At 38.7% G+C, this 26249-nt stretch overlaps 4 protein-coding genes across 5 annotated transcripts; 2 read left to right on the forward strand and 2 right to left on the reverse strand.

Moving 5' to 3' along the window:
• Window positions 1–1257: 1257 nt before the first annotated feature.
• LOC131440191 (neutral alpha-glucosidase AB-like) lies at window positions 1258–4249 on the reverse strand. The gene is made up of 3 exons (XM_058611257.1): window positions 3954–4249; window positions 1557–3884; window positions 1258–1500 (listed from the first exon to the last, which is right to left on the reverse strand). Exons 1-3 carry the CDS (start codon window positions 4067–4069, stop codon window positions 1296–1298), a joined length of 2649 nt encoding a protein of 882 aa, XP_058467240.1. The 5' UTR covers window positions 4070–4249; the 3' UTR covers window positions 1258–1295.
• A 1604-nt stretch (window positions 4250–5853) lies between these two features.
• On the reverse strand, window positions 5854–9342 carry LOC131425196 (neutral alpha-glucosidase AB). Its single transcript, XM_058586860.1, has 5 exons — window positions 9038–9342; window positions 8504–8975; window positions 7320–8445; window positions 6404–7259; window positions 5854–6343 (listed from the first exon to the last, which is right to left on the reverse strand). Exons 1-5 carry the CDS (start codon window positions 9154–9156, stop codon window positions 6133–6135), a joined length of 2784 nt encoding a protein of 927 aa, XP_058442843.1. The 5' UTR covers window positions 9157–9342; the 3' UTR covers window positions 5854–6132.
• An 8853-nt stretch (window positions 9343–18195) lies between these two features.
• Window positions 18196–22457, forward strand: LOC131425197 (regulator of nonsense transcripts 2). Of its 2 annotated transcripts, XM_058586862.1 has the most exons (5): window positions 18196–18239; window positions 18638–20431; window positions 20685–21474; window positions 21536–22033; window positions 22091–22457. In XM_058586862.1, exons 2-5 carry the CDS (start codon window positions 18663–18665, stop codon window positions 22412–22414), a joined length of 3381 nt encoding a protein of 1126 aa, XP_058442845.1. In that variant the 5' UTR covers window positions 18196–18239; window positions 18638–18662; the 3' UTR covers window positions 22415–22457. The 2 variants fall into 2 exon arrangements, with proteins under 2 accessions (XP_058442845.1, XP_058442844.1); XM_058586861.1 differs by lacking the exon at window positions 18196–18239 and having other exon boundaries at window positions 18249–20431.
• Window positions 22458–24163: 1706 nt separating this feature from the next.
• Window positions 24164–24817, forward strand: LOC131427095 (uncharacterized). The gene has a single exon (XM_058590020.1). It carries the CDS (start codon window positions 24284–24286, stop codon window positions 24815–24817), a length of 534 nt encoding a protein of 177 aa, XP_058446003.1. The 5' UTR covers window positions 24164–24283.
• The last annotated feature ends 1432 nt before the right edge of the window (window positions 24818–26249 follow it).

A 26249-nucleotide genomic window follows, 5' to 3' on the forward strand; every position in this document is an offset into this window, starting at 1 on the left:
CGGGATACATCTGTGTAAAACGTTGATTACGTATGAAAATCAATTGTTTACATGTCAGTTTTGTGAACAACCTGCACACTACGGCAAACCTTGCACTGAAACTGCGAAAACAAACAAAACAAACAAAATCAAGGACAACCGCCCAACAACGGAAACTAGTGAATGCAGTGCTCCTGTTTCAAAAACACCTTCACCATCTAACCAACTATCAACTGCAATCAATGTACAAAGCGCATCTACAGCAACTGCAAATGAACCCAAGACTGCGATCAACAATGTAAACAAGGAAACGGAAACCACTCACTACTCCAACGATGTAGCAATGGATGATATGAGCAACGGACAAAATGACCTCCAATCTTCGCTAGAAAGAAATGGAAGCTCGTCTTCCCCTAAAAGAAGGGTGACAACGAGATCCAACAACAAAAAAATTATATTATGTAACAAAAACATGGGTAAATCGGCCACGTAAAGCTATACGCAAATTGGCCTGAATAAAAATTGTTATAAAAAAAAAAAAAGTTTACTAGTGCAGAAATCATCCGCTGCATTATAACAGCTGAATATTCCGCCTTGTGTGGTTTTATATCAGTTTTACAATAGCATGTAGGACTAATGAGATTTTAATGGCAATATTCCATATTTTTATACAAGGAAAATGTACAATGCTCGTTTGATGCTTATTGGTCACTTGGGTATTGAAAAATTGACCGTTCTGTGGACACGAAAACCGACAGCGCCATATGAGCTAAAGCGTCTAGGTATTTTATTTGAGTATGCTGATTGAGATTTTCTATTGTATGAAGATATTAAACATAGACTTGCTAGGTCTACTCTTTGGGTCATCGAATCGTATGAAAAATGCAAGCAGCTTCCGTCGCTATTTTACATGTCTATCGTACCATAACTAACGAACTTGATTAAGAGAAATTATTAGACGACCTTGTTTTGCGAAATGCAAAGCGCAGCTCTGTGTTTGCATTGCGCAAATGATTTTATGTATATATATACTGATAATCGTGTACATGCTGTAATAAATCAATGACAAAACTATACTTGTAAATTCCTTTGAATGCATGAACATTAAAAACGCAGTCGCGACTTTTTTAAGAGGTCAAAACTACCCACTTGGACCAAAAATGATCTGCCGGGTCTGCATGCGTGTCCACGCTATGAGAGTCAGGCCTATATGTAACAAGGAATGATTCGACATGGAATAATAATAGCCGATTATAATATATGTCTTTATTGTGCTAGTAAACCATTTGCTTTCAAAAAGGATCTACGCAGATCTATCATTCTATGATTAGACTCCATTCATCTTTGACTGAAAGTTTCAAATCTTCGACAAAACTTATGTTATCCGATAAATGCATTTGCACATTTCCGGAATTATTTATTGTTTGAAATTTAACTGAATATGCCTTCTTCTTCAATCCTGCGAACACGATCTTCTCAAATATTGCGTCGGTTTCGAAAGATGAATTGATATCAATTTTTCTACCAAGAAAAACGTTAGTCAAAATTTGCTATTACTAAATCAGAGTTCAACTTACTTGTATTGAAGATATCCATTTTCAAAGATTAACTCAAAATATACATATTTTCCACTCCGATACTCAAAACTTTCCTCGTCATCAACGTAAAGAGTTCCTTTCGCAACACCATGTGTGTCTAATGCGACCAGAAGCGTGTACGGATCCGATTTCATCAATACGCTAGATTTTCTGACAGTATTTTTAACAGCGATTATCGTTCCGGCTCGTTGAAATACAGGAGTCTTGAATTTATCCACAGAAATCTCAACAAGTCCGGTGATGTTGTAAGCTCTGAAATCATCAAAATCGTACCACGTATCTGGCTCATTATTTTCTCTCGTGGGAAAATAAACATTTACACTAGTTTGATTTTCTTCTAACACGGGAGCTACAAGTAATTGATCTCCAAGTAGATATTGCGAATCGATTTCAAACGCCTGTGGATCTGTTGGGTACAGTGCCAGAAGTGGGCGCATTATTGGTGAACCAAATCTTTCGTGCTCGTAGAACAATGTGTACCAGTATGGCAAAAGACGATACCGTTTCTGTATAGCATCTCTTATAATCTGCATCACTTCATCGGGCCAAAGCCATGGTTCACGACGCTCAGTGTCCTGATGTGCGTGACATCGGAAAAATGGTTGGAAAGCTGCGGCCTGATACCAACGATAAAGAAGTTCCGAGCTGGGTTCATTAAAAAAACCACCGACATCAGCTCCACAGAAACTAATTCCGGCAACCGACGCCGAAAGACACATTTTAATAGATGCTTGCAAATGACCCCACTCCGCCATATTATCTCCAGTCCAAATAGCAGAGTATCGTTGCGTTCCGGCAAAGTGCGATCTACTCAAAATGAATGGTCTCAGTGTTCCTTCGCTCCGTCTCATCAATCCATCGTAGGTGGCCATAACATGATAATGGCCATATGAATTATGAATATCCCGATGCTCCCAGCCACCATAGTGAACATTATCTTTTTGCATGGTGACTTCAGGTCCATCGAAAACGGCCGGTTCATTCATGTCATTCCAAATACCAACATTACGGGTGGATTCCTTGAAGTTAGACAACAGGAACCTATCGGCATAATAATTACGAGCTTCTGGATTAAGGAAATCCGTATAGCTGGAGGATCCTGGCCAACACGAACCTTCGAAATCGGCTAGATCTTTAGTTTGCACATAATATCTTCCAACAGTGCAATCTTTATGGAAAAAATAATCATCATCTATCTTGACGTGCGGATCAATTATTATTGTAAGATGACGGGAATTGGATTCTAAATTATTTATCATTCCTAATGGATTAGGAAATCTGATGTAATCCCATGTGAAATATCGCTTCCCATCTGTATATTCAATATCTAACCAAATACTATCTAAAGGAATATTGTGTTCTTCAAACTTAGAATCGATCATCAGGACATCGGATTCATTGTCATAATTCCAGCGACTTTGGTGATATCCCAAAGCATACATTTGAGGTAAAGGCGCAGCTCCGGTCAATGATGAGTATTGCTGAAACACTTCAACTGGAGAAGATCCCAGTAACACGAACACATCTACGATGCCACTCTCAGAAATAAAATTTGTCGCTGGAACGTTTTCCAAAAATATATCCACCCATGTTTCTGCTGAGTTCTGCCAGTATATTCCAGAACAGCCAGTTGTACCATGACCATATAAAACAGGAACGGCTCCATAAAGAGCCATTTTACTTTCCAGCTCATAGCTGAATACATCCAAAGTGTATAAACGATAAGGATCACTATTCCCGTCCACTGTATCTTTCAAGATGAAACTATCAGCATGTTCTGGGATACCGAACAGGACCTCTGCCTGCTGAAAGGTAAAATCTAAAGACAACGATTCTGGCCCTCTTGGTTTACTATCAATGAAACCGTTGAATTCTTCTTCCCATTCGCCTTCGGACGGATTTGTAGGTTTCTCACGCAATCGTTCAACGTTCAGAAACCCTTTAGAGTTTATCGAAACGAAAAGTTTACTTGCGTAATAGAAATCCAAACGGAATGGAGATAAATGAATATGTGCTTCTTTAGCGCCATCAATGACCATAACGGTCGAATACGAAGCTTCCATGGTAATGTTACGTGTGATGAGCTCGTTTACCAAGGAATCTTTCACGCGGTATCTTCTACTTTTCCATTGTTTTTCATCGATTTCAAAATGAAAAATTTTCTCATCAACCGAACTCAATGTTAATGTGTACCAATGGGACGTATTTGTGTCTAAAAGGTCCATTGTCACTACATTATCAACTACTTGTAAAGTATCAGATTGTGCTATAAATGAACTTTCCTGCGGTACAAACCGACGGAGTCGCCTGCGAAAACAATTTTGATCATGAAATTTAAAACAAAATCAAAATTCTCTACAGTTAAACTTGATTTACCTACAAAAAGCACTTTGTTCACATTTCTTAAACACACTTTCATCCACACAAATTATACCAGCCAAAAACAGTATAAAAACTCCACACTTCAACGGATATTTTTGTGAAAGCATCATAACGACACCAAGATCTACAATATACTAAACATCAATTGTATATATTTGGTCTCATAACTCTCAAAACTCTGCTTTGAGATAATTTTTGGTTACATCATAATAAATTACATCCTCGACAAGTGGTCTTAATCAATCATATCTATTATCTCCTAATTGGAGATTGATGATCGATTGAAAACATCTCGAGTCTAAAAATAGTACCATTTAAAATGTCATCAAAGATTTGTCACCTATAGGTAATATTTTCTCCCGAATTTATATCCAGCGTGCCAAAATTACAGATAAGAGATTAGTACATCCAGAAATCAAAAATTTCCTTATTGAGAAGTTTAAGAATATATACAGTAGCACTCAAGTCTTTTGTAGATACTTCATTTTGCGCTTTTTCGACAAATTTCGCACTACATCGATTTCTTACCTTTCAGGGAAGTTGAAAAGTATATAATAAACTTAAATTACAAAGTTTTATAACTCATGATTCGATTATATGGTCATCTACTACATGATAAAACCGAAAACAGTACAAATGTTCTTATTTACATTTTCATGTAATCTTATTGTCTAAATTAAAGTTCATTGGTGAAATCGCAGCTAATAAAAATCAAAAACACGGTTTGAACAAAAGTAAAATAAATCAATACTTTGTACTGTTGTAAATAAATCAATAGGGGAGAGTGTTCGGTTACCGGCACCCTTTTTATTTTAAGCTTATAACTTCTTACTAAGTGAACATTATACGGACATATATACATCAATAGAAAACTAAAGTCCCTAGCTAACAAATGATTAAGAAACTAAGGTGATTTATTTGATTGAAAAAACTTTATTATCAATTTAGTAGTGATAAATTTTGGCCATTTCAAAAATGGTGTTCGATTACTGGCACCCCAAGAAATTTCGCTGAAAAGGGAAAAATATAAGTAAAGACTGCAATTATTCAAAGAAAAAATGAGATCTATTCTTTTCGGAGGCGTTTTGGACAAAAGTCTTCATTGCCTGATGGTGACTTCGCCTCGGCTCTCTTGGCCGATGATCTGGATGGTGGCGCCTTTGGTGTTGATTTGGCCGGTCTTCCACCGGCTTCGCGACATTGAATATGTTACAGCAGTCAAATTTATTGGCTTCTTATCCACTAAGCAAAGTTTAATGGCATTGAACAGTGCATAAAAATTCATTTTCCTTGACTTGGACGATTTGTTTGAAGTCGCCATGGCTAACAGAACCAGAGAACCAAAGTTTTTACTTATATGACGGATGTATTGAAGCCGTTAAGTTGTCCACGTGTTGTATATAAGTTTAGCTAGCAAAAACAAAACGATCGCGCCAATTTGTAATAATCTGTAAATGCTGACGAATGTCGGCAAACAATCGAAGTTTCAAAAGTCTGTAAAAAGTTTTTAGACGAAAAAAAGGTTTAGCTCAAATGTTAACTAAGAAATTTGATAATTTACAGACGAATTTGCTGACTTGGCATCTCTTCATATCACTGACAATTTTTCACGATTTGTCGAAAAAATGGGATGCCGGTAACCGAACACCTTGGGGTGCTGGTAACCGAAATCGGTAGACATTTTGAAAATGTCGAAAAAAAACTTTTGTTGCCAAAATTTTGATAGCATCTGGAAACATCTCTCGTTCGAAACGCAGAATGGAAATTGTAAACTGACTTGTATACGATCCTTAAGACCAAAATAAAGCATAAGATGTACAGAACCCTGAAAAAAGCAGTCACTTTACCAATGCACGAATTTGAGATTTTTGGATCTAAATTATGTTGTCGTGGATTTTAATTGGAACATTATCTATTTTTTATATCGTGTCCAGCAATAACATGATGGTGTTAAGATTGTTTTGAATCCAATTTGTCTAAATTTACGAATATTTGAAGTTATTCCCTACTGCACTAAATCACTTTTTTTCTATTTTCACACTAACTGACATTTAGATGAAAATAAAGAGTTATGCACTAATCTTCAACGATGCTTTACTCATCAGTCATCGGACAGGTTCACAAGCTCATAGTCATTATGATAAAATCAACTGAGCAAACGACGGTATTCGATTCAGTGGTTTAATTTAATCGACCAGCTGTCCAGCACGGAAACGCCTGGTTTACGAACAACAATTGCTCCATCTTCAGCGTAAACATCCAGCGTTGATGATTCACCATTGGATAGATGTAAAGTTGCCGATTTAGGTGACTTCGCAAGACCCACAAAAACTACACGTTCTAACCAGCTTTTTGTGGCATACGAGGCAAAGGTGTCAATTTTTCTAGATCATAGAAGATAAGATTGTTATTTTACCAAGGCCTCTATAAATAATTATACTTACTTGCTACTGAGGACATCAAAATGAAACTCAAATTCAAGATAAAGATATTTTCCAGATCGGTATTCAAAGCTTGTTTCATCGTCGATGTACAATGTTCCTTTGGCCATCGCGGTTTTATCTAAAGCTACCACTAATGTGTAGGGATCTTCTTTCATTAGAGTAGCAGCACGACGTACGCGTTCCTTGCGAGGTATAATTGTTCCACCTCTTTGGAACACTGGAACCTTATAGGCATCTACAGCTATTGATTCATAACCAGCTGTGCCATATTTGCGATTATTATCCAAGTCGTACCACAGATCAGCTTCCCCATTTTCTTTGGTCGGGAAATATACATCTACTTTTGATTGTCCAGTCTTTAGAGCCGGAGCTACTAATAATTTGTTCGAAAGCATGAACTGACTATCGATTGCATACGCTTTCACATCCGCCGGGTATTCGGCTAACATTGGGCGCATAATTGGCAAACCGGAACGTTCATGCTCGTAAAACATTGTATACCAAAGAGGCAACAAGCGATACCTTTTACGAATAGCATCACGAATTATAAATTTAGTCTCTTCCGGATACAACCACGGTTCGCGGCGCTTCGTATCAATGTGGGCATGGGAACGGAAAAACGGTTGGAAAGCTCCGACTTGATACCAACGGTAGAACAGTTCACTGTCGGGATTTCCGAAAAATCCACCGACATCCGCACCACAAAAACTGATACCAGCCACCGCCAAGGAAAGACACATCTTAATCGATGCCTGCATGTGTCCCCATTCGGCCATATTATCTCCTGTCCACACGGCAGCGTATCTCTGACTACCAGCGAAATGCGATCGAGTAAGAATAAAAGGACGAAGTGTTGCTAGAATAATATAGATATTACTATTAGAAATATCAAATTCTATATCGTCTCGCTACTTACCATCACTTCGTCGAATCAAACCATCGTATGTTGCCATGATGTGCATATGACCATACAAATTGTGCACATCACGGTGTTCCCAACCACCGTAGTGAAGATTATCTTTTAGCATAGTGATCTCCGGTCCATTGAAAACCGACGGTTCATTCATATCGTTCCAAATGCCCACCTCAGCTGTCGATTCCTTGAAGTTCTCCAATAAATACTGATCGGCATAGTATTTACGTATTTCCGGATTGAAGAAGTCAGGATAACTAGCCGAGCCTGGCCAACACCATCCTTCATAGTCATTGCCATCCTTATTTTTTATGTAATACCCACGATCTGTACAATCATTGTGGAAAAAATAACTACCATCCCTTTTGATGTGCGGATCAATTATAATCGTGAGATGGCGGCCGCGTTCCGTAAGATTTCGAATCATTTCGAGTGGATGTGGGAATTTGTGATGATCCCAAGTGAAATATTTTTTGCCTTCGGTATACTCAATATCTAACCACATCGTGTCCATCGGTATATCATGTTCATCAAACTTAGATGAAACAGAAGTGACATCTTGCTCATCATTATAATTCCAGCGGCACTGATGATAGGCAATAGCATACATTTGCGGAAGAGGTGCCTTTCCAGTGAGGTCAGTATACTGACGGAACGCATCCAGCGGCGAAGGTCCTGTGAGAACAAATACATCAATGATTCCACTTTCCGAAATAAAGTTGGCTGCAGGGGGATCGTCTTGAATCGAGCCCGACACAAAGTTCACAATCGATGACATGACATTTTTTTCTTGGTCCGGTGAGAAAATGTCAACCCACGTTTCCGCAGCATTTTGCCAATAAATGCCGGCAGTGTGACTAGGACCTGTTCCATATATTACCGGCACTGCTCCGTAAAGAGCCATACCGTTATCTAGTTCATATTCGAAAACGTCAAGGTTATATAAGCGGTAAGGATCGCTTTTCCCTCCAGCTGTGTGTTTTAGGGCAAACGAATCGGCGTGCTCTGGAATACCATAAAGAACTTTTCCTTGCGGAAAACTAAAATCCATGGAAAGTGCTTGCGGTCCCTTCGGTTTCGAGTCGTGATGACTTTTAAAATTTTCTTCCCAGGCACCTGGATCCTCTTTCTGAAATATTAAACAGGAACACATATCTAAAAAAATATTCCACAATGCAAATACAAACCGCTTCCTGAACTTCGTTTTCCTGGGTATCTTGGCCATCACCTTCTGCTGTTTCCGTTTGTTTCGATTCCTTTCTTCGCAAGTGTTCGAATTTCATGAGGCCTTTCGAGTTAGCGGAAACAATTGGTTTGTCCCCATGGTAGAAGTCAATCCGGAACGGTGAAACCGCTACAACTGCTTTATTTGGAGTTCCGTCAATCGAAACAGTAATGGCTGATGGAGTATTAGCGTCCACTTTCAAGTTAACATATTCCGGTTCTTTCTGCAGCGCGTCTGTCACTCGATACCGTTGACTCAGAGGACTTTTCTCATCAATTTGAAAGTGAAATAGTCCATCTTTGATAGCCGCTAATTTTAGGACATACAGGTGTTTCGTTTCCGTGTTTTGCAAATCCAGTAAAATATACTGCTTGTAAGTTTGCAGTGTTTCGGGTAGCACATGGAATGTGCTCAATTCTGACTGCCGTAATCGACTAAAATAAAATAAAAATGGCTAACTTAATTAAAAATTCACATTTCTGTTTGGAAAACCTACCGACAAAAGCTACTTTGTTCACAAGTCTTGAAATTATTTCGATCAACGCTTGCCGTACGATGGAAGCAAAAGATTGTCAAGGCCGCCAACGCCAGCCCAATTTTCTTACTTACCACCATCGGTGTGCAATACCAGTATTAGGCGTTGCGTACCGTAAAAGAACAGAATAATACTTGTTTCTTCAATGTAAAACACCGGCTTTCAATTGAAATACCTTTTAAAAGCCATACATCAATGGCCGAGAATCCGAAAAGTAGTGACACTTTTCCAGACACGTTAACTTCACCAACAATGAACCAGGGATGCCAGGTCAACTATAAGAAAAAATTAGAAAGATTTTCAAGTGTTGCAATTCTTCAATAATGGCCACAGATGGCTTATTGCCTGTCAACATTCTCCTGTAAAAAGATTTCTGGAGAATCTGGCACTAGCTGAGATCGAGGTCATAACAGTAAACTAAAACGAAAAGTTTTTCAAAGTGGATGTTGAGTGGATGGTTTCTTATTGACCATTATCAAAACGCGTCTAGTGAATTACCTGATATTTTTGTTGTGTACACCAAGTGTCAACAAACACGAGAGAAAAATGCGTGAATTTGTATGATAAATTATATAAAGATTTCAACGTGAACTTTTTAAAAGGGCCTTAAAATAATTGACAGCTTCTCTTTGTTTACTTCCTCTTTCGATTATATCTGCATTATTACGCAATTGTTCATTACATATATAATACTATTACAAAGCTGGAGATATTTTCTTTCATTCTATATGCAAATTTCGTAAGCGAACGTGAAAATTTAGGTGTTATTAACAGAAGAGAAAGTAAATAAAGAGAATCTCTCATTCGTTTATGTGCCCTTATGAAATGTTCACGTCGATTTGCATTTTTAGCTGCAAAAGCGGCATCCTTGCATGTGACCAAATGTTCCATATTTTATTTTGAAATAGAGATGGCGCTTCATTCGCATGAAAACTCCAAAGGGCGGAAACATGTTTACACGCAGAAAAATCTCACTTGCTTAAAATTACATATCAATTAATTGCCTATCAAATCAAAACCAGTTGTTTCAAACCAATATACCGTAACTTACACCCACAATATGTTTATTTTAGTCAACATATCATAGATTCACATCAGAACGCGATTGATTTAATCCGTAGATTGATTGATCCAAGTAAATGTAGGATGTTTAAAAAAATGATTGAAACAAACCATAATAGTTATTGTCACAAAAAATAACAGATATGAAAGTATCTACACTCATGTGACTTACCATCGTTAATAACGTCGTTTTCGTTTGATGTCAAATCTAACCTAGTGTCCACGTCTACCCTAACCATTTGTTTGAAGTCAGTTTCGAACCTAGTTTCAACGTCATTGAACTAAAAGTCGAGTTAGTTTCGAATCTGAAAAAAAATAAAAGCTTCCTTAAAATCCACTAAGAAGAATTTTATTCATCTACAGTGTATACAGTTCATCTCTACAGAGATTCAGTTTTGAAGTCTGTTTGATACACTGTCTGTCTGTCTGTCTGATACACTGAGAACGTTAGATCGCCCATACCGCTCATGTATTTCCGTGGCTCTCACACTCACCGTCTCGAACCGCTTCACCACATTGACGTTTATTGAGAAAGAGCCAATAAGCCGTTCAATTGAACTGGCTCTTACGAAAGAGCGTTCGTTTCAGAGTCGCTCATTGAAATAAGTCGTATTGCCCATCACCGGTTGACTAGAGTGCAACGATGTTTCAATGCAATGGTAGGCCTTCGAAATTATAATTTTAATTATAAAATTAATTTGTTTTTTATTATAAAATAAGGTTACGATAAACAAACGAATTGTGGAAAATATATAATCAATTGTTAATTGACCAGATTGACCAGAAGATTTTTGTTTAAATTCCGGATGCAGCAGACACACGCGTTACCAGTTTCGTCATATTTAGGTTCAAACATTTCGAGCGGGGTTTTTGCATCTGCTTTATTGTACTAGCTACCGTCACAAAAAAATATTTTCTCACCATAAAAACAAAGTGTTTTCCTATTTTTGAGCTTAGGGGACTTATGTTTAGTTTCAGTTTTCTTAACGCTTCGCCTTCGGCTCATCAGTGCTTAAAGCAGTTCAAATTGAACTGCCATCTCCTCCTAGCAGTTCAATTTGAACCGCTAAGCAGACGCAAAGTGTACACTATTTATGTAACGACTTTCTGGATATTACATCGAGATGCAATATCCTTTCTGATGGCTAGAACGTTTATGTTTAATGTTTTATCTATTTAATCATGTATTATTATCTTAATTACTGAAAGGTACAAATTTTTTCACAAAATTAATTGGGCGTCACTTAGGGTTAATCAGCCAGCATTAACCGAAAACGACGTTTTCGTTCGGCACGTCAGAAAAAGTGTTTTGCAAATAGCATTAACTTTGCATCTGCTTAGAGGTTCAAATTGAACTGTTTAAGTTTGCACTAAGCAGTTAAATTTGAGCTGCTCTGCACTGACGAATCTAAGACGAAACGTAGAGAAAAGAGAAAAAAAGTACTATTCTCCCCACTGAGCTAGAAATAACAAAGAAAATATAATTTTAGACACTAAATACTACATAGTTTTGCTTACTCAAAATGAAAGAATGTATTACAAGCTAACATTTTTCTGAGAAACCGCTGTTTATTAGAAAAATAAATAGTATCTATGGTAATCTGCATTCAGCATTGTAAGTTATATAGAAAATTTGCAAAAGTACATTTGCAACAACAGTGGAAACGGTTGCAGCAGCATCAACAGCCATGGTTGCAACTGCAACAACAGCCGTTACAACGGCAGCAACAGCAATGAAAGCGGCCACAACCCCAAGAGCCGGAATGCGACCAAACTGTAGTAGCTTAAATGAATTTTGACATTCATAATACCGATTTAATCCTCGCAAACTGATTTATTGGCTTATTGTATCAACAACAGTTCGGATGTGCTGATACTGATGGGACTTTTCGTAAACGAAATAAGTAATTGTCAAGGGGGACAATGGAAAGCGAAAAAAAAACTACATCTATCCAAACATCTAGATCGATCCGTTTGGAAGCGTTTCTAACCGTGTAAAAGAAAGTCAAAGAACATATGATCTCTTAAAAAGTTTCTGTTACTGGTTACTGTATCGCTTCAACCGAAATCGCAGAATGGTAGTAATGGTAGAGAAACTTATTGCTATAAAAATTGTTACAGTTAAGTTAGTAACTTAAGGTTCATGAGGGGTTTGTGTTAAGCGTGCACGAAATACTCTGCATTAAAACAGGTACATCAGTAAAATACTCGCTTGAAGAGCGATACGGTACGGATCATTATTTTGAGTACGCCGGCCGGACCGAGGGAGAGAACGCATAAGTTAGTTCTTTGGGAAACAGGCAAGCGACCGGACGAAAAAAAAGTGGTGTAGAGAAAAAAGGTGTGCGCGTGTGTTGGACGCTCGCCATCGGGCAGTGTTTCTTTTCTGGGGAAACGTTCTCTCTCGGCAGTTGGTGACGAAACAGACCGATTGACCCCGAAAAACACGAGACGGAAGGAACGAAGTGCTCCGCAAATTGGTGCCGCGAAAAACCGCGTGGGCAAGTAAGGAACGAGTCACGTGTCGAACGGGTTCAGAATAGTCCAGTGCAACTCTTTGGCTGACACTGCTCCGGAATAGCTCGTGAACAATAGAGGGCGACTTGGGAGAGCACGACAAGGTCCGTGGAATCCGGACAACGTGGAATCAACACCTCCACCTTCCACCTGCCGAGGTTTAGCCGAATTCTCAGACAACGGATCAGGCAACCGGATTCATTGATGGACGTGAAACACCCTTCCAACTGGCATCTGAAATACACGGAGAACGCGCTCCGAGGTTTACTGGCACGGTGTTTGGAGGTTGAGAAGATTGAACGGGAAACACTCATTGTCTCGTGTCAACTCCCATCCTGGACACGCTCCCGATCGCTCCGACCGTGTTGGAATCCAAAAGCAAGTGGTAAGACGGCCAGGATGGCAGTGAACTTTGGCAACCTGACGACAACCTAAATGGTGAGTGCACTGCTTTTTCTTATTATTGCCTCTCACTAAATGAACCGTTATTATTGTTGATTGGTGGATTATTTTCGCTTTGGGCTGAGACACTAATGTACCCCCCAAAAGGGACCAATGTTTTTCTAACAAAATAACTCCGTGCATACAAAACTTGAACAGAAGTTCGAATATCGAAATCCATTACGCAAGTACGTACAATTGCATACATTTGGGATATTGATATATATAATATTATCGGATTTCGGAGTTTATTGGTGTACATGAATTTAATTCAATGTTTATGCTGCTTGATTAATATTTAGTCACATCGTAATCAAGCAGTGACAGAGGAAATGAAGATAATATCAATCGCATCGGCAATCAATGAGCGTCCTGGTGAGTATAATATCAAGAGAATTTAAGTTATGACAGATCGGCTCTCAGACACTCAATTTATGATGATTGGTAGAGCCTGGTTGGCAGCAGTCCAGTGACATAAACTTTCCAATCTTCGTCGTGCAAAGTTGCTCGTTGATAACAGAGATGCCAGATATTTTCATAGAAAATCTGTATTACCCAGAATGAAAAATCTGTATCTGTATCCACTATATAATCGAAATATCTGTAATGAAAATTTGTTGAGGTAATGTTATTCCAAAAATTTGTGGTTTTATAATGAGAAATTGAATGAGTGCTCAATATGCATATCATTCTACAACGACGACATTAAATGCTTTCAAATTTTCATCACCAATCGGAATCAACAAAACATAATTTCAATTTCATATACTTTCAAAATGTTGGCTTGGTGAGTTGATGTAGGATCTCAGCGCTCAACTTAAACTATTAACACCATTTAAAGATTTTTAGATCAATTTGTGATTCGTCGATTGATTACAAAACTCTCATCTCGTCACTACTACTAAAGAGAGCTCTCACGAACAAAATTATTTTATTCTATCCTTTTTTTAAATCTGTATTGAGTTCAGAAAACCTGTACAAAATCAGTATTCTGTATGAAATCTGTATGTGCATGTAAAAATCTGTATAAATGGCATCTCTGGTTGATAGTGACATTTAGCAGCTCTGATAAAGATCAAATCTGTATAAAATGTTTAAAACGACGTATGTAACATTGAGAGATTTTCTATGTTTACTTTCTCTTTCGATTATTGCGAAATATTCCTGCTTTTTCGGTAAATTCTCCAGAGCAGATTAAAAGATGATAGCTTTAGTTATTATAATCGGTAAATAATTGGAGAGAAGGATTGCTAAGAGTGCCGTAATAATCAAAAGAGAAAGTAAACAAAGAGAATCTCTCATTGTTACATAAGTCGTTTTGAACATTTTATACAGAACTGTTTGATTAAAAAAATCAATGCTTCGAATAACCCCATGGGGCTTATCCTTGTAGTTTTTTTTATTTTATCTTCTATTTCTTCGTGTAGAAATGAGGTGTGTCGTGTTTCTGTTTCATCCTAAAGGCAATTTTAAATTTTCTCTGCATATGGATGCGCCCAGAAAGCTAGTTTTTACTACAAATCTAAATCGGAGAACATGGATTATAAATAAATAAATGATTATAAATTGTCCAGTTGGAATTATTTACATTCAGGCATCAAAATATATTAGTGCCTGAATTCTGGTGCCTAACGTGCCTGAATTCTGGTGCCAGCAATGCCATCGCACGGCATCACATTCAACATATCATGTCAATTGTATGGGTGTGCAGTGCTGCTATTTTGGCGCGCACGAATTTGACATTTCTCTCTCTTACTTCTATATAAAAGATTGAATGCGGACTCGTCTGAGGGCGCCATGCTCGCAAAAAATGATGTTGCCAATGATTTGTTCGGAAATTGTGAGAAATCCTGTCAGTTTGGAGCAAATTTAATCTTCTGTTCAGCAACGCCATCGCACGGCATCACATTCAATATATCATGTCAATTGTATGGGTGCGCTGTACTGCTATTTAGCCGCGCACGAATTTGCCAATGATTTGTTCGGGAAAATTCGGCTACTTCTATGTACGAGATTCGATGCGGACTCGTCTTAGGGCGCCATACTCGCAAAAAATATGTTCCCAATGATTTGTTCGGGAAACGTAAGAGCTGGATATCTTGTTAACATGATGTCTTTGTACAAACTCATTGTTTGCAACAGAGATGCCAGGTCTGCAGATTTCGTATATAGTGCTGCAGACTTTTGAAAATCGAGTTTTTCGCAGACTTTTGTCAAAAGTGACAGACTTTTGAAATTGCTGCAACGTTTTTTTTGCTCACCAAGTCAGTTTAGCGTTTCATACTTTATAGAGAAAATGCCTGCCTGCCAGAGATGCCAGACATTTTAATAGGGAATCTGTATTACTCTCTATAAAAAATCTGTATTAATCTGTATTTTCTAACAAAATTTAATTTCAACGATGAAATGATGTTAAAAAGTGTTATTCCAACAAAGATAAACTCAAGATGGAAGAGTCAATGATTTTGCATGTATCATTCATATAGGACCCCTCGATGAACTCGATTCACCGTCAGTCGCAGTTCAATGATTAGTTGAACCGAAACAATAAACGTCCAGTCGCTCTATGATGATATTTGTTTTAATATTAGTAACAAATCGTATTCAAATATGCATGATATTGAACAATCTCGCAGCAGTTTCAGCGGTTCTTTGTATTCGAATGTACAAGTAATTTATTATATTCAACTAGCCTAATATTTAATTAGTGTAAGATAGTTTAATTCACTTCAGAAGCAAGCAGATAAAAAAAATTTCTACGCAAAAATTGTTAACTTTTGTTGATTTTCTTTCGGTATTGTAGCGTAACCATGCACGCTCGTTCAATGTTACTCTCAAGTGAGTAATTTGTACTCACTTTTGCTTATTTAGTTCAAATGTCAAAAAGTGAGTAATATTGATTTAGAAGAATGAGTAACTTCGACTTTGTTTCTAAATTGACAACAAGTTTTACTCACAGAGCTTTGAAAACGTTGTGTGAAAATTTACGTGCACTGAACTTTTCCCTTTTTCGGAGGCGGAACTTTTCCCTTTGTCGGAGGTGGAACGGAGGAAGGCAGACGGATCCTTTCCAATGACCGATGTACAGATAGCAGCTTCCTTCATTCGTTGGATAGAAGTAGGTAAGTCAATATTTGTTTAAAGCAAAGAAATCCTTATTCGAATCCCTTATTCAATTCGCATGATATTGAGTAATATTTACTCACTCGAGGTAATTTTACCATTTGTAACACTCAGTAAATGTTACTCAGAATTTGACAAATACCATATTTACTCAAAAGTGAGTAAACAAGCTTTACTCACTATAGAGTAGTTCCACTTTTAACGAAAGTGAGTGAAGTTGTACTCACTTTAGAGTAACATTGAACGAGCATGAAGGATTTCTTTGCTTTAAACAAATATTGACTTACCTACTTCTATCCAACGAATGAAGGAAGCCGCTATCTGTTCATCGGTCATTGGAAAGGATCCGTCTGCCTTCCTCTGTTCCACTTCCGACAAAGGGAAAAGTTCCGTCTCCGACAAAGGGAAAAGTTCAGTGCACGTAAATTTTCACACAACGTTTTCAAAGCTCTGTGAGTAAAACTTGTTGTCAATTTAGAAACTGAGTCGAAGTTACTCATTCTTCTAAATCAATATTACTCACTTTTTGACATTTGAACTAAATAAACAAAAGTGAGTACAAATTACTCACTTGAGAGTAACATTGAATGAGCGTGTTATTCGAATCCCTTATTCAATTCGCATGATATTGAGTAATATTTACTCACTCGAGCTAATTTTACCATTTGTAGCACTCAGTAAATGTTACTCAGAATTTGACAAATACCATATTTACTCAAAAGTGAGTAAACAAGCTTTACTCACTATAGAGTAGTTCCACTTTTAACGAAAGGGAGTGAAATTGTACTCACCTTAGAGTAACGTTGAACGAGCGTGTGGTATTTTTGTTTATCGACGCTTTTTAACAAGGGGCTAATAAAAGTATACTATTACAGAGTTCTCGGGTTCACGATTACTGAACAAGTTTTTTTCTTCGATTTATATGGGACTTTGATTCCAACACATTATGGCTGTAGAATGGTAGATTCAATGAGACCAAGACTTTGCTTCTTGTCACTGCAATCAAATACTAATAGATTGCTCATACGAAAAAGTTTTTATTTTGCTTCTTGGGAGATTCGTATTAAATTTAGGAAATCTGTATCAAATCTGTATTCTGCATGCGTATGTAAAAATCTGTATAATACAGATAAATCTGTATAAATGGCATCTCTGGTGCCCTTTGCAACCCTGTCTGAATATTTTTGAAATTTTTCCCTGGCATCTCTGGTTTGCACTTTTCGTTCCGGAACGATCACATCGAGTGTTCGAAATTGTCGGCAGAGTTGCCATTTTAAAATCTGTGTTTCAACTTGAAAAATTTGTTTTCAATAGCGGCCCTTACACGAGCATTAAAAATGTCATTACTGAATTATTAATGAACGTGTAATGGTGCAGTAATGACGAGATTTCAAACAAATTTGAAATACATCATTACTTAGTTACAGTAAAACTGACATTTTTAATGCTCGTGTAAGGGCCGCTAATCTGAGTTGCATATTTACGATCATAATCTGTGAAAATCTGTGAAAGATGTTTTGAAAATCTGCCTTTTTTAAGAAATATTCATAAAACTCTGTAGAAATCTGTGAATTTTGATAGAATCTGTGTTTTGTGTTCAGAATCTGTGTGGCAAAATAGGCAAAAAAATCTGTGGTTTTCAGAAAAATATGTGAATATGGTAACTCTGATCGTCGGGACCAGAGTTGCCAGGTTATCTGCCAAAACTCAAAAATTTATCTGGATATGTCTGGGTCTACTATATACAAGGAAATTTTTGCCGAGCTTCATTTTCAGTGAGCAAAAAAAAAAGGTCTCTCCACCTATCGTATAGAGGCCAAAACCGTAAAGATCTGACAATTCTAGGAAAAAATGAGAAGTCTGGAAAAAATTGGAAAATCTGACAAAAGATCTGATTAGTTTGAGTGTCTGGCGAAACGAGGAAAATCTGGCATTTGCCAGACAAATCTGGCAACCTGGCAACGCTGGTCGGGACTTCGGGACACATCGAAATGTCAATCTGAGTGTCGACGACTCGACGGTAATTAGGTTTTTTACCGTCACTGCTAACCTCAATCGGATGAACACTTTTTGACAGTCCAGCAGTACTGTTTGTAAACAGAAATTTCTTTTGTTTGTTTATTGACAAATTGGATCAGACCATTTACGGTCTGTATCGCCTAAATGAAGTTTTAAAACAGTTGTTCACGATTGAATACGGTTCGTTTTTGATATTTATTAAATAAATGTGACTAGTTGCAAAGTGTAAAGATGATTGTTTTAGATGTGCTCTTCGATTTTTGTTTAAGCTTGTTTGTAAACAGTACCGCTGAACTGTCAAGGATGAATACTTGTTCATTTGTGTCGTCACGATAAAAAACCTAATAATAAAAAATAGTAAAGGTTTTGAATTCACGCATTGTTAGATTTTTCTAATAGTTCTAGACAAAAGTAGTGTAATATAATGGATGGTGCACAAAACACCACTGAATGTTCAACTGGCGAGACTTCTGTGGATTGTCTCGATGATCAGGCCGCTAAAAAAGAAATTCTGGAATACATTGCTGAAATTGAAGCCAAGTATGCGCAAAAGGCATCACTTCGCTTTCAAAATCAGGCTCCGGAGCGGCCACCTGAATCACACTTCACTAAATGTGATTCCAGTTTGAAGAAAAACACCGCATTCGTGAAAAAACTTAAGCAGTTTACTGCTTCCCAACTAGACGGTCTACTGAAGGACATGTCGGGACTGAATTTGACAAAGTACATCTCGGAAGTTAGTGCAGCAATCGTCGAGGCAAAACTAAAGATGAGTGATGTTGCTTCTGCTTTGATATTGTGCAGTAAACTTCATCAGACGTACGCGGACTTCAGTGCAAGTTTTTACGACAGTTGGCAAAAGATACTGCATGTGAAAGCCGGAGAAAAAATCGGAAATCCCAGTAAAATGCGTGTCGATTTGAGGTTCTACGGTGAACTTATAAGTGTTGGTATATTCACTAACAAACTTGGTCTCCCACTGTTAGGAGCTTGTCTTACTGGACTAATTTCTCAAGATAAAGAAGAGCACAGCAATTTGTCTATCATACTTTCTTTTTGTCGTCATCTTGGCGATGAATATGCGGGACTAATTCCTAAACGAATGCAAGAATCAGCCAAAAAGTATTCACTGACTATTCCTGGATCAACCCTACTTCCTCCGGACAAACAAAACAATTTGAGGAATCTTTTGAAGGATTATTATCAAACACTTAGTGAACATCTAAAAAATGAGCACCGGCAACTGCAGTATGCAGAAAAATCAAAAAGGAGGATGCTCGAATCGAAAGGAGAAGTATCCAACGATAAAAAGGAACAAATTGAGATGCTACAGAATAATTACGAAAAACTTCTTTCCTTTACACAAACATTGGCCGATTTATTAAATGAGAGCCTGCCAGAGTTGACAGTTGAAATAGAGATGTGTTCTACTGAAGGAAACGTTATTGAGAGTGCTGTAGATGAACAATTCGCAAATATGGACCCTTGGGGTGATGAAGATACGAGAAACTTTTATGTCAATCTCCCTGATCTGCGTCAGTTCTTGCCTAACTATTGCGGTAAAAAGGAAGAATTAGTTCCGGACGAACCGGCGATTACCGAAGAAGTTTTAGACATGGATGTTGAACCAGAAGCAGAAGATCTTCCGGATCCACCGGTAGAATTTTCGGAAACAGTCGATGGTGAAGATGAAACAGTAACCGCACCAAACACTCCCCATCATCACGCCAATCGCGAGTACTTTGAAGCATTCATAGGAAATCTACAAAACTGTGTCAATATGGAACTGATTGATTCAGCGGCCATAGACTTTTTACTTAATTTGAACACAAAAAACAACCGGAAACGGGTTGTTAAAGTTTTGTTCGGAGTGCAGAGAACCAGACTCGATTTATTGCCAATGTATGGACGCTTTGTTGCGATATTAAATCTAGTTTCTCCCGACGTCGCAGTCGATTTGTGTCAGATGTTGAAAGTAGATTTCAAGTATCAAATCAAGAAAAAGGATCAGATTAATATTGAAACGAAAATCAAAGTAGTACGATATATCGGTGAGCTGGTTAAGTTCGGAATTTATAACAAGATTGAGGCTCTCTTTTGCTTGAAATGTTTGTTGCACAATTTTCAACACCATCATATAGAGATGACCTGTGCATTTTTGGAGGTTTGTGGAGTTTATTTGTACAACAGCAGGTAAGCACGGTTTAAAGATTTACAGTGAAGAAGAATGCCTAGCGGTTATTTCCTATTTTGTTCGATTCAAAAAGAAGAAAATGTACTATTTAATTCCACTAATGTCACGAGATAGTAACAAACATAGAAGTGATACAGTGAAGAAGGTGGCGAACTGGTACCTGTGCGAGTTTTTTTCAAATAAAGTGGAATTAAATGGAATATTTTTTCTTTTTAAACTGATTTCCAAAAAATAATTTTAGTATTGTTTTAGAGAGAGTCGTCTTCGCACCAACGTTTATCTGGAGCAGATGATGCGATTGAAAACAAACACTACGATGGACAGCAGACACGCTCAGCAAGTAGAAACGGCATATTATCTGGTGAAACAACCGGAAGGCATGCGAATTCAGCGCAAAGTACGTCCGTTGGTCCACACATACATTCGGCATCTTATATTCGAAGAGTTGAATAAGTCGAATGTAGATAAAATGATCAGACAGTTGAGGCGTTTAAATTGGGAAGATCGAGATACTCATAATTACACTGTGAAATGCCTTTCGAAGGCTTACAGCATTCGCTATCACCTTATCCGTAGTTTAGCAGATCTTGTTTCTGGGTTGAGCTCGTATCAGGAGAAAGCTGTTATAAAGGTGATTGATGCTGTTTTCGAAGATATACGAGCAGGATTGGAAATTCATGATACCAAACTTGCTCAGCGAAGAATAGCTATGGCCAAGTATCTTGGTGAATTGTACAACTATCGGTTGGTTGAATCGGGAAACGTTTTGAATACCCTTTACTCCATTATATCATTGGGAGTTAGTTTCAATCACGAAGTTCCGTCGGAAGTTGATCCACCTGGTAGCTTATTTCGTCTTAAGCTTGTGTGTGTTCTTTTGGATACTTGCGGGCAATATTTCACCAGCGCTTCCAGTAGAAAAAGAATGGACTATTTCCTAATATTTTTTCAGCACTACTACTGGTTCAAAAAGTCAGATCCCATTTTTACAAGTGATACGAACAACGATTTGTTTCCTATCTTGATTGATCATATGTATAAGGTACTTTTGAAATTGTGTGAAAAAATGAAAGAAAGAAAAATCAGCGGCTTTATTATTATAGGAATGCTTTAAGAATCTTCGTCAGAAACTAAAGCTCTTTACTACGTACGATGCTGCCAAGGAAGCAGTCGAAGCATTGCGGAAGAAACTTTATCCGAATTTGTTCAACATAAAAGACGATGATGACCGCAGTCTCAAGCCAATACAGGAAAATGAGTCCGACAAAGAAGACACGGTGACTGAGGATTGTACATCTGAAGCTTTCGGTGACTCTGAGGATGATGACGAGAACCCGCGAATTCAACGGGATGACGAAGAAGTAATGGATGACGATCTAGAAGATGACGATGGTTTCACTGAAGAATTAGAAACTCTGGATAAATGTTCTCCAACTGAAAAGACCATCGAGGACCTGGAGTTTGAGAAAGAATTCGAACGCATGGCCACGGAAAGTTTTCTAGAACGACTGAAAGAACCTGTAAAAATGAACACCAAGGACATCCCTGTTCCATTGACTATGAGAAGTAGTGGAGCTAAGAAAACTTACGAGCAATTACATGTAATTATGTTTATTTATCGAATCTACAGACAACTCATTTAACTTCTGTATTTTTAGGAAACAAAAGAAAAACAAGATACCGTTCCATTTGTACTAATGGTGAGGGGAAAAGGAAAACAGCAGCAATATAAATCATTTGAAGCGCCTTCCAATAGCCAGTTAGCAATCTACCTGAAGGACCAGGAGCAAAAAATTAAAGAGGAAAACGATAGCGTCAAACGATTGACATTGAATATAACTGAACGTCTCGAGGAAGAAGATTATCAGGAATCCCTTTTGCAAAGTCAGCGCTCGCCGGCGAGTAGTAAAATTAGAATTCAAAAGGCACCTAAGTTTAAACACCCCAAAGGAGTCCCCGATGTAGATGCAATCTTTCATTGAGTTCATCATACTGAGTATGATTGTGTAACAAACAAGGCCAAGTACTGCATTGAAATTGTGTTTGATTGTATATTTTTTCTCCGAAAGCCTTACATTGATAGAAAACTGAACAACTGTATTTCGTTTCTTAAAAACAAATTGCAACGCGATTTATTGAAGTGAACAACGACAGTCTTACCCCTCATCATTTGATTCTTGCTTGATGTTCTTTTATTTTATCGTTCGCAAGTTGCCAATGCGACCATTTCCTTTTTCTTCATTCTCAATAACAATCTATCAATGTAAACCTCGTGTGTGGACAAAGCTAATCGCGAAGATGTTTATTTCCTTCGAACTTTGTGCGTAGTTGCTGAAATGAAAATTAAAGATGGCAGATTCCAAAGTAGCGATCGAAAAATTGAACGAGCAAAATTATGTAGTATGGAAATTTAAAATGGAGCTTCTTCTGTTAAAGGATGGCCTGTTGAAAACAGTGACCGAACCAAAACCGGATCCTGAAACTGCGGACTGGACCATGAGAGATGGCAATGCCCGGGTGATGATAGGATTGGCGGTGGAGAACAGTCAGCTGGTTCACATTTGTCGCCGGAAAACGGCGAAGGAAATGTGGGACACATTGAAGGACATTCACGAAGAGTCGGCTATGTGTAATACACTCCATATTTTGCGAAAACTATGCTCTATGCGTCTGAAAGAAGACAGCAACCTCTTAGAGCACTTGAACGAGATGACAGCATTACAGAATCATTTGGAAATAAACGACGAAGGATTAAAGGAGAGATCGTTTATGGGACTTATTTTGTCAAGCCTCCCACCGTCGTACGGAAGCCTAATAAATGTGATTGAGGCACGTCCGAAAGCTGAGTTGACGTTAGATTACGTCAAAGGTAAACTGCGTGATGAATGGCGGCGCCGACGAAAGCGAGCAAAATGATGAGAGAGCGCTAAAAAGTTCTGTGCGTAATATTTCTAAATTGACCGACAAGAAGAAAAAGAAGAAAGTCGGTGCTTGTCACAACTGCGGGATAGTGGGACATTTCCAACGAGATTGCCCAAAGCAGTTAAAAGAAAAATCGAGTTCGTTCAAGGCGAATCTGGCCGTAGATGAACCCGTTGGTATGGAGATGGCTGCTGGTGAAGAATGTGCTAGTAATCGGTGGTATTTGGACTCTGGTGCCACATCCCACATGACCAGTGATTCATCGCAACTGACTAACGTGGATATTTCGAAGCAGGCGGAAAATGAGTCGAAATAGCTTCCCGAAGGAATCTCTCAGCAAATCTAATGCTGTAGGGGATCTGATCCACACCGATGTAGGAGGTCCCATGGAGGAGGCCACGCCTAGCGGTAACAGATATTACGTGATTATGATGGACGATTTCAGCCGCTTTACAGTGTTATATCTATTGAAAGCAAAATCTGAGGTGGAATCGAAGATCAGCGAATATTGTTGTTTGATGAAAAATCAGTTTGGATATTTTCCGAAAATTGTTCGCCCTGACGGTGGCGGGGAATATTTCAGTGCTACTTTAATGAAGTTTCTAAATGATAAAGGTATCGTTCTACAGCAGACAGCACCGTATTCCCCTCAACAAAACGGCAGAGCAAAGCGAAAGAATCGGTATTTGGTGGAGATGATTCGATGTCTACTGGCGGAATCTGGATTGCAGAACAAATGCTGGGGTGAAGCGATTTGCACTGCTAATTATTTGCAGAATCGTTTACCCACTTCAACCGTAATCAATACACCATACGAGTTATGGTATTGAAAGAAGCCATCGTATGCTCATCTGCGAGTTTTCGGATCAGATGCATACGTACACGTACCAAAAGAGAAGAGGAAGAAACTTGATACAAAAGCTATAAAGATGACTTTTGTCGGTTATGCGGAAGGGCGGAAAGCTTATCGTTTTTTACATCCGAATGGTGACTGGGTTGTTATAAGCCGTGACGCCAAGTTTCTGGAGATGAACGACGGTCAAGGAGCTGTCCAAATCAAAAACAACGTGTCGTTAAACGAAGCAGTGCAACCTACAAACAATCGAACGGAAACGTTTGATGTTTCAATAGGCAGTAGCGAAAAGTGCGTTCGCGATAATACGACTGAACCTCCACAGGATGACGACGAAATTACGGAAACGACGTCAGATTCTGCAAGTGCGGACAATGGTGGAAGAGACAGTTCAGATTTGGATTTTTCCGTGTTCGAGAATGCTACAGAAGGAGACTCGCCCTTCGCAGGATTTCCTCTGGACGATATTGCTCGGCGCTCGAAACGATTCACAAAGGGTGTACCACCACGTAGACTAATAAATGAAACTTTAGTGGCAGCTGCAATGAATGACGAAGTGGAACCGACGTGTTTACAGGAGGCATTACAGTGTGACCAAAGTATGGCATAGAAGAACGCCATGGAAGATGAATTGAAGTCACATGCCGAAAATGGAACCTGGGACTTGGTGCCACTACCTGCTGGCCGAAAAACTGTCGGCTGCCGATGGGTTTATAAAATTAAATGGAATGCAACTGGCGAAGCTATCAAGTATAAAGCCCGTCTGGTAGCACAAGGCTACTGCCAGAAGCTCGGACAGGACTACGATGAGGTATTCGCGCCGGTGATCAAACAAACGACTCTGCGAGTATTGTTGGCGGTTGCTAGCAAAAGAAATTTACTACTGCGGCATTTCGATGTCAAAACTGCGTACTTGAACGGTGTGTTGCAAGAGGAACTCTACATGAGACAACCGGCAGGTTTTGTGAAGAAGGGTAAAGAGAATCTTGTATGCAGGTTGAGGAGGAGCATTTACGGACTCAAACAATCAGCCCGATGCTGGAACCAAAGACTGCACACTGCACTCGAGCAGATGAATTTCAAACGGAGCTCTGCAGACCCGTACCTCTACGTGAAAACTGTCAACGGAGATCACATCTACCTGCTGGTTTACGTAGATGACATTTTAATCGGGTGCCAGTATGAGGAACAAATCGAGAAAATCTACTTGTTACTTAAGCAGGAATTCAAGATGACTGACCTCGGCACAGTGAACCATTTTCTTGGACTTGAAGTCAAATGTCAGGATGGTAAAGATGGAATATCCCTTGAAGGCTATATCGACCGTGTAGCTAAACGCTTCGGACTCTCAGATGCTAAAAATGCTAAATCTCCAATGGATGAAGGATTTACCAAGGTTGCTGTGGAAAGCCCCTCATTAGAAAGTATTACGGAGTATCGCAGTCTCGTCGGGGCGCTTCTCTATGTAGCAGTTTGTGCAAGGCCAGACATAGCACTTAGCGCATCAATTCTCGGACGTAGTGTCATAGCGCCCACACAAGCTGATATGGTGGCCGCTAAACGCGTTGTTCGTTTCTTAAAATCAACAAAATCTTTGTGTCTGTGGTATGACGATCCAATCGGTAAATTGGTAGGATACTCTGATGCTGATTGAGCTGGCGATTCAAAAACGAGAAAATCTACGACTGGATCAGTTTTTCTCTATTCTGGAGGAGCCGTTTCTTGGGCAAGTCGTCTCCAGTAGTGTGTGACCTTGTCATCTATGGAATCGGAATTTGTCGCTCTCTGTGATACGAGTCAGGAAGCAGTTTGGATTCTTAACCTGGTAATAGATTTCGGCGAAGCTGTAGATACACCGCTAACTATCAAGGAGGACAACCAAAGTTGCATAACATTCGTTACCGCAGAAAGTGTGACACGACGATCAAAGCACGTGGAAACCAAGCAATGCTACGTGAAGGAACTTTGCGAGAAGAAATTGTTACATTTGGAATATTGCCCGACCGAAATGATGATTGCAGATGTGCTCACCAAACCTGTGG

The sequence above is a fragment of the Malaya genurostris genome, chromosome 1 (genome assembly GCF_030247185.1).
Source record: "Malaya genurostris strain Urasoe2022 chromosome 1, Malgen_1.1, whole genome shotgun sequence".
NCBI classification, from domain to species: domain Eukaryota; kingdom Metazoa; phylum Arthropoda; class Insecta; order Diptera; family Culicidae; genus Malaya; species Malaya genurostris.

Coding starts and splice junctions, on each gene's coding strand:
- LOC131425197 (XM_058586862.1), top strand. CDS start 18,663: ATGGATGGTGCACAAAACACCACTGAATGTTCAACTGGCGAGACTTCT. Junction 20,432..20,684: donor GTTTATTTGTACAACAGCAG/GTAAGCACGGTT, acceptor GTATTGTTTTAG/AGAGAGTCGTCTTCGCACCA. Junction 21,475..21,535: donor TGATTGATCATATGTATAAG/GTACTTTTGAAA, acceptor TTATTATTATAG/GAATGCTTTAAGAATCTTCG.
- LOC131427095 (XM_058590020.1), top strand. CDS start 24,284: ATGACTTTTGTCGGTTATGCGGAAGGGCGGAAAGCTTATCGTTTTTTA.
- LOC131425196 (XM_058586860.1), bottom strand. CDS start 9,156: ATGGTGGTAAGTAAGAAAATTGGGCTGGCGTTGGCGGCCTTGACAATC. Junction 8,446..8,503: donor AAAACGAAGTTCAGGAAGCG/GTTTGTATTTGC, acceptor TTAATATTTCAG/AAAGAGGATCCAGGTGCCTG. Junction 7,260..7,319: donor TTTGATTCGACGAAGTGATG/GTAAGTAGCGAG, acceptor ATATTATTCTAG/CAACACTTCGTCCTTTTATT.
- LOC131440191 (XM_058611257.1), bottom strand. CDS start 4,069: ATGATGCTTTCACAAAAATATCCGTTGAAGTGTGGAGTTTTTATACTG. Junction 3,885..3,953: donor GAACAAAGTGCTTTTTGTAG/GTAAATCAAGTT, acceptor TTGTTTTCGCAG/GCGACTCCGTCGGTTTGTAC. Junction 1,501..1,556: donor AATGGATATCTTCAATACAA/GTAAGTTGAACT, acceptor TTTTCTTGGTAG/AAAAATTGATATCAATTCAT.